At 26.5% G+C, this 17,234-nt stretch overlaps 3 protein-coding genes across 3 annotated transcripts; 1 reads left to right on the top strand and 2 right to left on the bottom strand.

The window, feature by feature from the left end:
- Positions 1-1,763: 1,763 nt before the first annotated feature.
- LOC105366635 (corepressor interacting with RBPJ 1) lies at positions 1,764-3,511 on the bottom strand. The gene is made up of 6 exons (XM_011505139.1): positions 3,279-3,511; positions 3,088-3,182; positions 2,545-2,795; positions 2,336-2,471; positions 2,116-2,244; positions 1,764-2,038 (listed from the first exon to the last, which is right to left on the bottom strand). Exons 1-6 carry the CDS (start codon positions 3,438-3,440, stop codon positions 1,825-1,827), a joined length of 987 nt encoding a protein of 328 aa, XP_011503441.1. The 5' UTR covers positions 3,441-3,511; the 3' UTR covers positions 1,764-1,824.
- Positions 3,512-3,816: 305 nt separating this feature from the next.
- LOC105366634 (Inositol phosphatase interacting protein) lies at positions 3,817-4,793 on the top strand. Its single transcript, XM_011505138.1, has 2 exons — positions 3,817-4,258; positions 4,427-4,793. The coding sequence occupies exons 1-2, from the start codon at positions 3,965-3,967 to the stop codon at positions 4,775-4,777; spliced, it is 645 nt and encodes a 214-aa protein (XP_011503440.1). The 5' UTR covers positions 3,817-3,964; the 3' UTR covers positions 4,778-4,793.
- Positions 4,794-5,287: 494 nt separating this feature from the next.
- Positions 5,288-15,309, bottom strand: hob (bridge-like lipid transfer protein family member hobbit). The gene is made up of 20 exons (XM_011505183.1): positions 15,251-15,309; positions 15,056-15,182; positions 14,804-14,995; positions 14,490-14,741; positions 14,160-14,321; positions 13,791-14,003; positions 13,440-13,707; positions 13,074-13,296; positions 12,874-12,992; positions 12,485-12,802; positions 11,957-12,381; positions 11,125-11,783; positions 10,334-10,811; positions 9,104-9,624; positions 8,473-8,906; positions 8,117-8,361; positions 7,415-7,821; positions 6,459-7,108; positions 5,681-5,898; positions 5,288-5,606 (listed from the first exon to the last, which is right to left on the bottom strand). Exons 1-20 carry the CDS (start codon positions 15,307-15,309, stop codon positions 5,322-5,324), a joined length of 6,255 nt encoding a protein of 2,084 aa, XP_011503485.1. The 3' UTR covers positions 5,288-5,321.
- Between the last annotated feature and the right edge of the window lie 1,925 nt (positions 15,310-17,234).

The following is a 17,234-nucleotide window of genomic DNA, read 5'->3' as shown; positions in this document are numbered from 1 at the left end:
ATTTATCTTACTAAAATTTTTTTTGACAAATTATTTAATTAGGTTTATTAAAGTGCCTCTTCAGTATTTTAAAGTTTCTATTTTTTAAAAAATTACCTTCAAAATTATTTTACGCATTATAAATTGAATGATTAGCATTATCAAATATTTGTATCATTTTTAAAATAAAATATGTACAGAATCAAATCATAATTAAAAATATGTATGACAAATGTTGGTTTAATATATTTATTTTTCTGTGTTCCAGAAGAAATTTTTATTCATACATATAGAGTATCGACAAAAAAGGTATAAGATAAGAAAAAGAAAAATATATTAAAAAATAAATTCATGGTGTTATTAGTATTAAAATGGTGAGCTTTATTTAGTTAAAAAATTATATTTTATTCCTACACTATTTTTGATTTGTTAAAAGTTTCTACTATACTACTATCTTATTATTTAAGCTTTAAAAACATTTATAATGAATTTCAAATATTAACATTTTTAATTACTATGAAATAAAATTTCATATGTATGTAATATATTTATTTTTTTTTTTATTATAAGTAATTTATTTAATAAGATTTTATATTATGCAAACTTTAGATTATTAAATTAACCATAACTTTTCAAAAATAATAACAGATAACGTTTATGTAAGTTTTTAAATTTTTAATTGATTACTATATTATATATTTAAATTAAATAAATCCTTTTTCAAGAATTTTTCATATCATACCTTATTCAAATCTTATCTGTAGTATACAATAATTTAAGTTGCATATTTATATACTTCCCTTATTAAATTATTAATTTATTCACAAATACTGAATTTATAAACATTTAATATATCAAATAAGAAATATAATCTACTAATTTGATATTATTATATGTAGTTTGTCACTTTCCTTCTAAGGTAAATTATCATTTAAAATTATTAGCTTCAATACAATAATGACTAATGAATTTATTGACTGCAACAAATAATTTATATTTTTGACAATATCTATTAAGAGCAATGAATTATAATTTTATTTAGATATCATAATCATATTTTAACAAGATTGTTGTAGCATTTCAACTTCATCAACTTTCTAAAACTCTTAGATGATCTTTTAATGCTTTGAAAATACTATTTCTTCTATTATTAAACCAATATATGCTTACAAATTATGTTACATTCTAATAAATATATAATTATTATGTATGATATCTTTAATAAACATATCTAATAAATAAGTATAGAATAGAACTTCAATTCCAGACTGATTCAAACTTTTTTACTGATTAACATAAATTTATAGGTAGTAGAAGTACATTGAATTCGAAATTCAATATTATTTTTAATTGATTAGTATATTATGATGAACCATATACATATTAGATTTATGAGTATCTTTCTTTACGCAGATTAGGGGTATTTATAAATGAAACAGCAAGATATTATGTTAAACTATAATTTGGCTTCAATATTTTAGCATAACCTATGATAGTAATATTGAATAAATGAGTGAATTTATTCTTTCTTTTCAATTAATAAACTTAGTCCTACCTACAGCAAGACTGTTAAGAAATAAATATTGCTAAATTTACAGAAATTTTGTAATTTAGCTCAATGATTAAAAGATTTAAAATATTAATTATTACAAACCAAAAATAATTATTTATTTCCTTAATTCTCTTTTACAGGCCTTAAAAATAATTATTTATTTTTTATAATTATTTTTTCCATTATTATTTTATTCACTTTCTATTTTACTTTTTGAGTTATGTGTACTTAAATGAGACATTTTTATTTTCATTCTCATCCGTAATCTTAGTTTCTGATTTATATTCAATTAATTAGCTTTGCTTCCAACTACTGATTTCCTTAGTTTTTTTTTTTAATTTCTCATTCTTTCTTTTTTCACTCTTTTCTTTTTTTAAACAGAAATAAAAGTTATCACTTACATTACTATTTCTACTAGAATCACTGCTACAACTATTTTTCAAACTATTTTTCTTTTTCTTTGATTTCTTCTTTTTTATCCTTTTCTTTTCCAATTTTTCTAACTTTCTGCAAATATTTAAAAATTTTAGTTTTATGTTCAATCATACGTTAAATAAATAAATAAATAAATTATTGACTAGTACTTAAGTAGTTTCCTCTTTTCTTTTTTAGATAATGATTTTAAAAATGCTACTTCAGACTGTTCATCTTCTGATACCATTAGATCTTGATTATGAGGTACACTTAAATGTTGTTGGGCATTAAGAGCTGATCTAAAATTTAAAAAATAAATGTTAATTTACATTAAAAAGAAATAAATTAATTACAGCATTTTATTTTAATAATTATTTATTATTAAAGTACTTCTTTAATTCTAGACCATCATCTCTCATTTGTTGAACTAGTGCTAAAGCATCAGGTGCTGGTGGAAGTAGATCTGTATTATTATTGATAGCCAGTACAACACTCATTGCTTGACTGTATAAAGGGCATTCTTTATCTATTGCAATAAAATTGATAGTGGTTTTAATAAAATCAAGTGTACTCCTGGATATAATAATTTATATTATTACCTGTATTTATATGGCCCCACTTATGACATTTTATACAACGGACATTGCGTACTTGAATACCAAAAGGTTGGTCTCTAATTTCGCTATCTCCCTTACAATAACTTTCTCTAGGTGCATTATATTTACGTTGCCATTCAAATTTATATTCAGGTTCATTATCTTCTTTTTCTCTTTCTTTTTTAGCTCCTGGAGGTGGTTCATACATAAAATTGACACTGAGTTTCTCTTTACTTTCTTTACTTAACAAGGCTCTGCAAATATAAAGACATAAATATTTATAAAATATTTTGAAATTCAAAAAGCAATAATATAAATAATTAATTTTTTTCTATTTCATTAAGTATAAATTTTTTCTTTTTAATATTTTTGTAATGTTTAAATATAGATACTGTGAAATAGAAAACATATTTTTCTTCTCTAGTAATAAATTAAATATATCATGAAGTTTTAAAAATTTAAGTATATTAATGTTACAATAAAACATTCCCTTTCATTAAGATCCCTAATAAAATTTTACAACCTTAAAAATTTTTTATTATATACTTATTATTATGAAGATCTTGCTCTTTTTCATATTGCATTCGCAATTCTTCTTGTTTTTTTTTATAAGCTTCAGCTTGTTGCTCAGCCATCCATACCTAACAAGAATAATTTAAAATTTATCATTAGGCAGATAATAAGCATTTAGTGTTGTCAAGATATATATATATACATATGTGATGAGATTCACTCACTCGCTTCAAATTATCCCTGGAAGCTGGATGAAAGAATTTTTTACACATATAATTATTAAAGCCTTTACCCATCTTGATAATTGCACTTATATTAACAAAGTATAATATTTTTGTAAAATTTGAGGAAAGGTAAATATCGTGAATCAAACTTTTGCTCAGCATCAATTTACACCGTCACAACTGCAACGAATTAACTCCCCACTTAACGACTCTGCTCACGTGACTAGAAGTGATCAAATACAGGCAGTATAAAAATTAATGGTTTTGAAATATTTTCAACAATTTTGATGGATATTTATCTATAATAATTTGGAAATTCGATTAAATTATTTATATTATATAGAGTGGTATTTAAAATGTTTGAAGTGAAAGAAGTGAAAATTTATTTTATATAAAGTAATATAATAATAAAGTTTTATAAAGTAAATATGCAAATATGTATAAAAATATAATATTGAATAATTTAATTATTATATAATCAATAATAATTAAATAAATATTTACTTACTTAAAAATGGTCCATTTATACATTATCTGATTGAAAAAAATTCATTGGGCTAATTTTTTAATATTATTATTTTTCGTCAAGAATGGCAAATTTTGCAGTTAATTTGATCTTATATTCTAGAAATTACGACAAAAAATGGAGTAAATATTGAGCTAAAAATAATTTTAAAAGTGTTAAGATGAAGTGCAACGAAAAAAACATGATAGCTTTTGCGACATCGGCAACTCCAGTAGATCGTGAAGGTTGGTTAAATAAACGTGGAGAAATCAACCGCGGATATCAAAGACGATGGTTTGTTTTAAAAGGTAATATTCTTTTTTATTTCGATCGTCGAGGGGACAAAGAACCAGTTGGTATGATTATAGTAGAAGGATGTACAATTGAGTTAGCAGAAGATGAAGAACAATTTGGATTTAAAATTGTCTTTCATGGACCTAATAATAGAAGTTATATTCTTGGAGCTGAATCTCAGGTTCACTATTTGTATTATTGTATTTTAGCAATTATTTAATAATATAATTTTATTATTTTATAATGTAAAGTATAATAATATATCGTAATAATAGTATAATAATCTGTAAGTTATAATTTTCTGATTCATAAATGCACCAGTCTAATTATTTGATAATTTATGTAACAGGAATCAATGGAGCAGTGGATGAAAGCCTTAGCATGTGCAAGTTATGACTATATGAAGTTAATGGTTACAGAATTACAACGACAATTGGATGCCCATGACGAAGAAAACACAATCTCATCTATAGAGTTGCCTAAAGTTCCACCAAGACATAGACATAACCCATTTAATAAACTAGAGTCACATCATAGATCTCAAAGTGTTAGATCAGCACCTGGTCAAACAGAAAATATATCAAGAGCAAAAGTGTCCTTTAAAGAATTACATAATATATATGGTAGAAGAATTTTATCTGATCTCAATGAATGGAGACATGGAAAAAAAATTGTTGAAGCTCCATTAATTATTTTCTAATCATAAAATCAATATATTACAATTAATTTTACTTATTATAGAGATTTTAAAATAATTTTTCGTGCTTAAAATTTGATAAATATATTTTTTTTTATTTAAATTTATATTTATATATGTAGGTCTGCATTTCTGTAAGTTTGAGTATAAATTTATTCACTGATATTAAGAAATTAAATGTTTATAAAATCTTTATTTTTTCTTATTGCTGTAATAAAGTTTGCAGTACATTGTGTTCAAATAAAGATCATGTAGCACTGTAAAAGAATCAAATGATTGAATATATTTTTATTTAATGCTTGTTAATACAAATACATTTTATTTATATTTACAGTAAGTTTTGTACACACAGTTCAATAAATGAGATCAGTAAACTCTTGTTACTAAAACTCTTGCAAATATGTATAATAGAAATATTTGTATACCAATATGAATCAAAAATAATTTTAAAAATTAATTGATAAAATTTTATTTACAATTTTCTAAATATTCAGCTTAAACAATGCACTCTCATATAAGTCAAATTATTATAAATATTAAAAATTTTTTACTTAAATTTAAAAATACTTTTTTTCCTTGCATCTCCTGGTAAATGTCTAGCACCTAATAAAAGCCGAGCTTTATCTTCTTCCTGAGGAGTTACTTCTTCTTGTGGTCCTCTAGGTTTAATTTGCAATTTTTGTTTAATAGCTTGACTGAGAATTACACGTCTTGAATCACTTTTCATTGCCAATAGAAGATCAAGCCATGTCCATGTTACATTGTGATATTCCAATGTGGGTATTACAAGAGCAAAATCTCGTATATCTTCTAAATTTTTTTCTTTATTGCCCTATAGTAAATATAGAAATTTCTAATACTTCAATTACATTTTATGTGAATTATAAAAAATTAATTATGAGATACCTTATAAGATACTCTTACAGGTACTTCAGGTATTTTAATATATATAAATAATTTATTCTTATCAGCTCGTTCTTTCATTTTCTCTACATCTTCTCTTCTTTCAATAGGTACATAAAAAGATGAATCTCTTTGAGGAACAGGTGGATCTTCTATACCGTCTGGATCTCTTTCAGGGAAACAAAATTTTAGCATAGTATTGAAAAATTTCTTTGTTAATCCTAAAAAAATATATTATTTTTAAATAGTGTTTTAAAAGATATTTTAAAAAATTATAATGAATTATATATCATTTACGTATGTATTATATAGTTTTAATTAATAGACACGTGGAATTTTTCGTTATAATAATTAAGTATGAATCAGCAAAGTGAACATAATATTAAAATATAAAAAATATTTAAAATCCCTAATTATTATTTAAATACAAAAATTATAATATAGAATTGTAAAGTATAATTAAAATATTTTTATTATATTTATACATTTGATTCGGTAGATCAAAGAAGATTTATATCATTAAATCAATATTGTGTGCAATATTATTTTTATTACATATATAATAAAATTTTGTTACATATACTTATAAATATAGACTACAAGTTTGTACTTTTAAGCTATTACAATTAAAGTTTCAACTACAATGATTAAATTTGTATATTAAGAATTTACTTATATCGATTTTAATATATTTTATACATATACAAAAAACTTTATATTAAAAATAAAAATGTAGAATTTTGAATTAGAAATCTGGAAACAAGGGGATATTTATGCTTACCAATAGTAAGTGGAACGACATTAATTTCGAAATGTTCTTTAACAGATATACCGGCGACGGGAGCTTTTTCTCGGCAAAAAACTCTAAGGGCTCTTTGCCTGTCAATCGGCATATTATTTTGGAGTTCTGTTGGTTTGAGAACCTCAGTATAAATTTGATTTGGTAAAAGGTTGGTCATTCGGACATAGCCAAGTTCGAGTAAATGCTCTACTGAGTCATCACTTTTACTTGTCTTTGTATAGAGAAAATTTGTTAATATAAGATCGGCTATGCCCAGCTGTCCATCGGCATCTGTCAGCCTCCACTGTGCGTGTTTGAAGCATATTTCGGCCGCTCGGACTACCGCCGTTGGTTTATCCTTGAGATTTGTTGAGGCAGCGGCCGGAGCTGTCGTCTCTTTATAACAGCTAAGCATAACGTCCAATTCCTCAGCCTTAGCGCTTAACTTCTCCTTACAATCAAACACTCGTATTTCAAGATGCTCTAGTTCTGCGATTAGTTCTGCACTTGACTCATCAGCGAGGGCCTTTTGTACAAGGTACGTCTCCTTTTCGAGTCTACGTAATTTCGATACAAGACCACGCACAATATTCTGTCGCTCTTGTATCGGGCGTTTTTGATCTTCCTCTGATTGCAATTGCAGCTGAAACCTTAATTTTTGGAAAATTGATTTTTTGCATAACCATTTTGTAAATGATTTGGTAAATTAGGCTATATTATAAATCTATAAAAGAAATTAAAATTATTTATTAAATTATTTTAAAATATGTAGTATTTATACAATGATTTTATAATGTTTTTCACGCAAAATCTTATATACAAAAAACTACTATTATGCTTCTTTTACAATTGAAATATGGATTTAATATCAACTTTTTAGTTAAATTCTTTAGAAGTAATGGAATTAAGATTATATCTATTGTAAGTTAATTGTAAGAAAAGATATGAAGAAAAACCTCATTCGTTGTAATCTCTCAAGAGCCTCTTTCCTTCTTGGCTCAATATATAGAAGTAAATTGTTGACGATATCGAGTATCATAGCATACTGCAACGAGTTTGTACAAACGTCAAGATCATGGTGCATGAGAGTGAATGCATCAGCTGAAGAAAGCTCTTTGCGTTCCCAAGGACTGATCTCTTCACCAGGTGGTGCTGGAACTTCATCAAGAGAGTCTGCATCTAAGGCTTGACCATACCCGACGTAAAAGAATTCACATTTACATCGAGATACGATGCGCTGTAGTTGATGCTGAGGTCCACCGCTACCACCTACAGTCTGACTTACTACGCCACCAACACTTTGACCTGAACCGACAAGGGCTGGAACATCTGGCAACCCAATAATCACTGTCGAGTCCTTTTCCTATCGGAAAGTTCATAAATATTATTTACAATTCTTTTTACTGTTTTAACTTTTCAAGAAATTTTAATTAATGATAATACGTTGATTAATATGAATAATAATTCCTTTTAATTTTATTAAACCCAACACAGTATTTCAAAACTAAGATTTCAAAGTTAATTTGAATTCAAAAGAGCTTATAATTATGTTAAACATTATAGTTCTTTTTTCTATTGTTAGAAATATGTATTATGTAAATTTTTCAATTATTTATTTATTTTAAATATTGTATTATAGGATTAACTAATTATATTACTTGTATGTTATCTATTGTCAGCCACATAATATTATGATCTATATTATCATCAATGTTAGCATTGACAGTAGCGTAGTACTGCATGCATTCTAAAGAACCAACCCACGTTGTTTTCGACATCAGAGTTCTTTCTTTCCATATCGGTCGATGTACTCTTTGTAGAATTTCTGCCTTGGCAGCTGATAAAATAACGTAACCCCGTGTATCTATACCTTTTAATAATACTTGACTATTGACCAGGGCAACTAAAACAAATTTATTCAAGTTAAATTTTGATATTGATTCATACAATAATGAACATGCACGAAATAAAAATTTTCATTTTAATAAGGAAAAATGTTTAAGAAAAAACATACTGAGCCAATTCTTATGTAAGACATCGTCTTGATTACAGGCAGCAAGGCCTCTGAGTTGTTGTCCCCTTGTTTGTACAGATATTTCATCGCTGAAAACAACGGGCTTATTGGCGGCCTCTGCGATAAGTCTTTGTAGCATACCTGCAGCTTCTCCCTGTTGAAGCTTGGTTGACGTCGAAGGTGTCACTTGGGTGGGAGTGTTTTGGACGTCAATCGGTCGTGATCGGTTCTTATAAGACATACAACTACTCTCTCGATGAAAACCCTTAAGCGCTGCCGTTGACAGATTCTTCTTAAGCTGCTGAGTCTTGATAAATGAGTCAAAGAGGGCAAAAGCTACGTCACGATTTGTTTTAGTCCACGCACCCTTCAAATCGTGCACGACAAGCCGATGAATCGGCGTGTCGCCACTTATGCCCGCAACTACAGCCTCCCTGTTAACGAAAACTTCACATTTATTATCTTATGTTACTATTGCTATTCATATATCTATAATTTATGTTAAGAAAAAAAAACGACATAATGAATATAATGAAGTATATCATACCTTTCATAATTAAAATGTCTAAAGAAAATTCCAAATTAACCGTTACTAATATTTATAAATGGTAAATAAAGGAACGATTTCAACCTGCCGTAGCTAACTCTTGCGACACTCAGGCAATAGCATTTCTGTACGGGCTGTCTAAGAGACGTGCTCTCCTCGTCTTCTTGCAGAGCGCTCTTGAGCCAAATTTCGGCGTCACTCAGTTCACAATTCATGTAGATAATGGACCACTCAGCACGCGGTCTGTGTATAAGGCCATCGTCTATGGGGTGGAGGGTAAGATTGTGTTCGGAGCTGCAAGCGACTCGACCCCCTGTTACTTCGAAACCCCGCTGCATAGCGAACGACATCCAGTAACTCACATGAAAACGATGGAAAGCAAGAGTCAATCGGATTTTACGGTAATGTCGGCTAAGTTGCTTTTTACGTGGCCGGATGTTTTGGAAAAGACAACCCTTTCGGGTAGGTCTAGTTGCCCCCGATAGAATGAACTTTAGATTTTCGAACCAGCGTAACGTGCTTCCATACAGGATGGCCGTAGGCGCGTTTGTCAAAGTAGGTGAACCTGTCGGCTTCGTCTCCAAAGCAAGACTCACATTAAGATTCTAAGGAATATAATATTCATTCAAAAATATGCTTGCAAGAAAATATTTTAATTTTATGATGATGTGTGTTCAAAAAAATCTGTTTAAATAAAAAATACTATTTTTATAATAGGATATACAATAGTAATTATAAAGACGGATATTATTTAAATTATTAATTTACTAATAAAGTACTTAATTTAAGTTTTGGAAAGAAAAACAATACTTAAATATTAGTGTTTTAAAAATATACAGAAGATTTAAGCAATCAAAATTTTTTAAATTAATATATTTATAAATATGTATCAACAGAAAAACCATATATTGTGTTTCATATTATGAAGCTAATAAATAATTGCTACTATGATTGAAAAATTATTGAAATCAATATTTTTGTATGTCTTTTGACTATGATTAATTAAGTGCTAAATTTTGATCCATTAATAACAATGTAGCAGTTTGCAATAATTTAGTAAGTATTAGTGAATAAGAATATATAAAAGAATATATATGCATAACAATTTTGGATTACGGCATAAATGAAAACGAAAATGGATATGAAAAATAAATATGAAATTAGATTGGTAAGTAGTAACCGATCAACTATAATATCAACTATTATTTTAAAAATCAAGTACTTCAATTTATAGAAAGTATACATGCAGAATGAAAAATTCATGAAAAGTTTATCAAAAATATTTCGAAAATTAAAATAAAAAATTTAACTTACTTGAGAGCGAAAAGCACGAAAAGAATCGTGCTGTTGGTTGCTAGAATATTCAGGTAGTTTATTGGGGGCACAAGGCAGGGCAGTATGGTGGTCTCGAGAGTCTCCTAAACAGACCCACACGAGCTTTATACTGAGCCTAACGTTGGGCAAATGAAGAAGACGACAGTCATCATACTTGCTGGCAGTTCGTACATATACGTCAAGGTCACCTTTGACAATGATTTTACCGAGGATCCAGTCAAGCTCAAGACTTGACCACGTAAGTTCCATTTCTTCAGTAGTATTGTAGGGATCAAGCGAGGCATGTAACAGTACTGTTAGTTGTTTAACACATAATGTCAACCGACCGTGTAGCATGAGTCGCATCTTGTCCCAAAAAGGTAGTGGTGGACTTGGATCTCGCGACGGCTGCATGATTTTCTCAAAACTTAGATTACACTGAGCTATTACTGGCTCCCAACAAGGGCCGAACGCGTATCTGTACATAAAAATTTTATCTTCTTTGTATGATGAAAAATTTGTTTGAAAAAATATTTAAATTCATACATTTTTACTTATATTCATTAATATTTACAAATATAATTTTTATGCAAACTAAAGGTTAAGTTTGAATTAAAAATTATTTTCGTTCTTAGTTCAATAATTATTTAAATTAATTTTATTTCTAAAATTATTATGATTGCATTTAAAAATCAGATTCATATCAGATACTAATTAAATTATAATACAGGTCTTATTTAAATAATAATTAAAGTTCAAAATTTTCAAAACTATGAGATAAATCAGTTTACCTGAACTTATCAATGTCCCAGTTCAGATCATGGTAATATTTTAATGACGTCATGCCGCGTTCTATGATAATATCGTCCCAAGGTGCACCAACCTCTATCTTCACTGTTCTTCGGGCCCTAGGTGGAGCAAGAGCCTCGACGCCGGCTAACCTTCCCCAAATATTTAGTGCTTCAACAAGTAAAAATGCTTGGGGAAAGTCCCTTAGTTGAAGCTTCCACTCGCGGCATTTGAGAGCGATTCCCCTCACCCAGAATGTATTAAATTCGAGTCCATCCTCCGGCCAGGGCGTCTCCGGGTCCATTTCTTGAAGTGTGCGAGTTGCATGTTCCAATCCGTAAATCGAAGGGTCCACTAAAGCAATTATCTCAAGATCAAGCATTGTCCAGGCGATGAGTCGCGTGCGTGCAGGTCCTGCACGTTGCATTTGTTTCCAGCGTTGCACATAGATTTCAGCATTTTTCTTGTTTAAGCTTGCATAAAGCTCCTCTACCTTACCCTGTGGAAGAAGGAGGTGAGCTCTGCAAAGCTCTTGGACCTTAGCATCCAACATCGCCTGTCGTTTTAGACTTTCCTTATACTCGTCCTCCAAGAGCTCGTAATTGTCACGCAGACGAACTTCAAATGGATCATCATTCACTTCAAATACCCATTCTTTAATCTATAACACATTATTGCTATAATTCGTTCTTTCTAATTATTGATGTATTTGAATTAATTATATTAATAGGATATCTAAGCCTTGCTATTTTTAAATTTAGCAGCTTTGTTTTTTTTAATTATTTTTAATATAGGAATTAAAATAATTATACAAATATAAGAAAAAATACTTACTTTCATAACTAGATCACATGGTAATGTTTTTTCTTGTTTCTTATCAAAAGAATGTATTTCCTTAAGCCATTTTCTTATACTAAATAACTCATTTTGAATAGCTTTAGCAAATTGATGTTCATAAGGAAAACATACTTTTACTAAATCAATGCTTATGGCCCAAGTCTCATTCCATTCTAATTCGAATCCTTCAGCATTTTGTCGTTCCATTCGAACTTCTGCACTATCCACTATTTTACATAATTTGAAGCCCTCAATTATAATTATATCTGCCATATCTAAAGCTGCTCTAAGATAATTAAGTTTCCATTCTCCTTGTGACCATTTTAAATAATCGGAAGATATTTCTAAAAAGTGTCTTGGAGAAATATCAAGTGTTAAAGAAATTCCATTTGTACACAGTATGTCCAACAATCGTTCTGTTTGTGGTACATCTTAAAATTAAAATTAAATTTTTAGCAATTAATGAATATATAAAAGAAATTATATTTAAAAAATATTTTTTGTTATTATTTATATGTATACCATTAGTATTAGAAACAACTTTATTTTCAAACACAATATTTCGAAGATCAGTCGATTCAATCCATAATTGTAATAAACGAAGATGTAAATTAGGACTCCAAACCAAAGCAGTGTTATCTAAACTAATATTTATCGTAACAGGAGAAATAGCAGTTTTGCATTTTCTGATTGATAAAAATGGATGACTTAATGTTTGAGCATGTTGATATAAAATTGGTTCATTTTTATTTAATGTTATTGCACAAACTCCTTCTACCATACCAATAAAATATTTAATACTTTGTTCTAAAGTAGCTGAATCCAAACGAACCATAATTGCCACTGAAGTTAAAAGTTAAATGAAATTAAACATTATTTATTTAAAAATTGAATTTTTTATAACAAAAACATACTTTCATTTTCTGCAATGAAAAATAAATTACAATTCGAAATTTTAAGATTAAGTTGTATTATTTCATAAAAAAATCCATTATTTTCTAAACTGGAAGATTTTTTATTTCCTCTCCAATATCTAAGAAATAAGACATAATATATCAATACTTAAAAACATACTTAAATTAAAGAAATTAAGATTCATGAGAGTTAATATTACAATAATCCATGCTCAAGAAATTTTACAAGTTCAATGCTCCATTCCATTCTAAGACCATCAAGCACAATGCCTATCGCATTTTTTTGAGTAGTAGCGAGAAATATTCCAATAAAAAGACAATTTCCCCATTGATGTGTCAATTCCAAAATATTTCTAGAAGTATTGTTAAATGCGCAACAAAGTGATTCAAAACTTAATTCAGTATTCCATTCATCAATATTATCTATCAAATAATAAAATAATTTTTTTAGTTAAATAAATATATATTATTAATTTATATATAAGACAATATTATTATAGAAAGTTGTTACTAGTATTATTTTAAGATGGTATTAAGACAGAATTATTAATAAATCATTGTTTTACCAGTTAATCTACTCATTGAAAATTTGGCATGCGTTACAGAGCATGACGTTTCATGAACATCTGGTAATTTTATAAATAATGAAACATCATACAATTCAGTAATTATTTGAATAGTCAACCAAGAAAATTTTTTTTTTTGAGATGTATTAACATCTTGTTTAAAAATATCGTGAACATCGTTTGTCAAAATGGATTCCCAATCTTTATAGTCATATGTCATTGAAAGACAGTTTAATTGTATAGCAATCTTTAAAATATCATTCTTCATCTATAAATTGTTTTAATAGCAATATATTTTATTTGTCTTTTAGTTTAAATTGATTATAAAAATATTAAATTCATATGTAATACTTTTGATTCTATTGATAAGGACCGTAATGATAGCACTGGAAGTTTTCCTTTAAATGATATTCCATCTATATTCAAGACTAAATAAATTTGAGGACCAACTGGTTGAAATTTTGCATTGACTTGCAGAGATCTCATTGTACATTCTAAACCTAAATGAAAGCCATCTTCTCGGCCAGCAATAATTGATGAACTACCCAACTTTATTAACAAATTCTATAATATTAAATAAAATCAATAATATTAATATATTAAAATATATTTTTCACAAAATAAAACTATATATATTATTAATGTAAAAGTATAGAATATTTTAAGGAATATTCTATCATGCCCCAATAGTATATTATTATAAAACATTAAATGACTAACCTTTGGTAAAATAGGAGCAAACCGATCTATAATATTTCTATTGTGATGTTTTGGTGCTTTTGAATTTAATGTTTCAGGTGTTAATGATTTTCTATCTTTTAAAAATTGTAAAAGCCCAACACCTCCAGAGCCTTCAGTCTGAGTTATTCCAATCAATAGTTTCTAAAATATGTATATTAAAGTGTACATTTAATTTTATTTTTATTTTTATTTATTTGTAATTTATGAAAATGTAGTATTACATAAATTTAAAAATAAATTATTAAGAAATAAAAGAAATAATTTATATTAAATATATTACAAATATTATAAAAGTTAAGTTACTAGTACCTCTAGTGATAATTCTCCTTGAGCTCGAAGAGTTGCTTCAATAGTACCAGCAAAATTTATTTGAGCTAAACAAGCATCTGATGCATGGCGTAATAATTTCATTACTCCATTAACAAATGTTATAGTTCCAAGTAATGTTCTTGCCCCATGAACTATGCTACCATCAAGACTTAGAGTCTCGGTATTTCCATTAGCCAACCAACCATTTCCAAGAGCCAAAAGACTTAAATTTTCTATATTTATTGCTAGAAACTAGAAGGTACAATAATAATGATAAATTGATTAATAATTTATTAAAGCTATGATATATATACCTGTACAACTGTAATTATAAATGAAGGAATTTTTGTATTTCGAAAATCTAAAACTTTATTTGAACGGTTTTTATGTCTAATTAACATTGCTGGAACATCAATATTAACTCGGACACCTCGTATCATTAAAGATAACAATTTAGCTACTTCACTACTGAATAGGCTACTTCGCATACTGAACTCTTCAATTTCCTATAATATTGTAAATACTCATTAGGTATAAAAATATTAATGGACTATAATAAAACTTACAATTGTGAAGCCATTTGAAGAAATATTGACATTTCGCAATATAAAATATGGAAGTGAGATATGACCAACTTGTAAACGTATTTTACATTTTCTTTTAACAAGCCATGCTAAAAATCTTGGTATCATCCTAAAAATTAATCATTGATATTGTATAATATAAATAAGTTGTATATAATAAAATCTTTTAACACTTACCATGTACAGATACAATATACAATAAAGCAAATAATAAAGAATGTTGATAAACTTATCATTTTACAAATTTGCATTTACATTTAAAATTTCATATTTCTTATAATTTTCAATAGTACAAATAAATATAGCATTTTAAAGTATTAAAAACTTTATTAAATTCGTTATTCGATTTCTATATTATCAAACAAAAATTAATTTAATATAAATATTTAATAAATAGCATAAAAATTTAATTTTAATGCATTTATAACAAACGGACTAAAAATTTGTTTTCTAACCTAATACAGTCTAGTTAAAATATAATAATCCCTAAGAGATAATTTAATATCTCTAGAAATCAACCTCATAAAAAAAGTAACAAAAATAATTAAATTCTTTTTTAACAATTTAAAATATTTTTACCAAAATATGAATATTTTAAGTTTTTATTATTAAACTATCTTTTAAAGTATTGCTATTATTAAACTACTATTAATACATAATTCTAATAATTGAATGAATAGAAATTTATTTTAATGAACATTTTAACAAATTTAATTTTAAATTTAATGCTTTAAAATTTATTTACCTTGATATCTAATTTAAAAAATATATAATTAATAACTTTTCATAGGTAAAAATATATTTCTTTTTAAAATAAATATTTGTATAATTTGAATGAGGAAGTATTTTCTTGTTATGTTAATATAGTCTTTAATGTAACAAGTAGACTTAAAAACATTCTGCAATGTATATTCCATATACATATTATAAAATTTATAATAAAATGTATATCTACTTGTGTTTGTCATTACAGCTATATAATTTTATTTTTTTTACAATATTTCATGATATATGATATATAGATAATTATAAAACATGATTTTTATTAACAATGTTTTTCACAACTTCTGTTTTTTCCAATTACAACAATAACATCTCAATATTTGTTCTTTATTCATATAAATTTTCTTAATACATTTTCCTTTTACTAGATATAATGATATGTGTATTACAAGACATTTAAATGAAGTAAAAATGTTCTATTAAAACAAGAGTTTATAAAAATTATTTAATAATATGTTAACAAATACATTTTTTAATTTCATGATTAACAAGATTTTGTTATTCTTGGATAAAATAATCTACTCCATAAGATATATTTCCACAATAATTAAAATACAAACAACTATTTGTATTGTAATTTTATAATTTATTAATATAATATTGAAATTAATTATATGGTTAATTTTAATTTACAATGATTATTATTTCTTAAAATATGATGGTTAGTTAAATATATCAATAAATTGTAAAATTATATAATTCCATAATTACATAGGAAAACATTTTATTTTGTAAATTATTTTTTATTATTATAACATTATTATCTTCAAATTAATATTGAGTTGAATTCAATGACATTGTAATTTATGATACATTGATGATTTTATACTTAGGAAATATGTACAAACCGTTGTCATACAAAAAGAAAATTTTTTTTACTAATGTTAATATTTTAGTTCTATAATGAAAATTAAATGATAGGATTTGAATATAAAAATGTTTAGAACTATACTTTTCAGTATATTTGTATTTACTGACAATTATATTACTTTGATAATATAAAGTTAAAATATTCTTAATAACGAAATAGTGCATTAGTATATAAATTAATTGCTTTTACACATTAAATATCAGTTTGTTATTTGATATCGTTTTTTTTAATTTTTTTCTCAAATGGTTTATTATACAAGTTTTAATTGTATTTATTTTATTAACTATATGTTGCTTTAAAATTAACAAGGAATATAGCCTGAAATCTTTTTCTCTTTGACTAAAAAGTCGATATTTAAACAAACTTTTATGGTCTCTGCTATCGACTCTACAAAATATATTCTACTTTTTGGATTATTCTTGATATAACTGTAATACTTTTATTAAACGATAAGACCGTCTCAAACACTTTTCGCACTTTATTACAAATGCTTATAAAAATTTTCTA

The sequence above is a fragment of the Ceratosolen solmsi genome, unplaced genomic scaffold (genome assembly GCF_000503995.2).
Source record: "Ceratosolen solmsi marchali unplaced genomic scaffold, CerSol_1.0 scaffold9, whole genome shotgun sequence".
NCBI lineage: Eukaryota > Metazoa > Arthropoda > Insecta > Hymenoptera > Agaonidae > Ceratosolen > Ceratosolen solmsi.
Note: the sequence above shows the minus strand (reverse complement) of the source record. Positions and strands in the feature narration are given on the sequence as shown.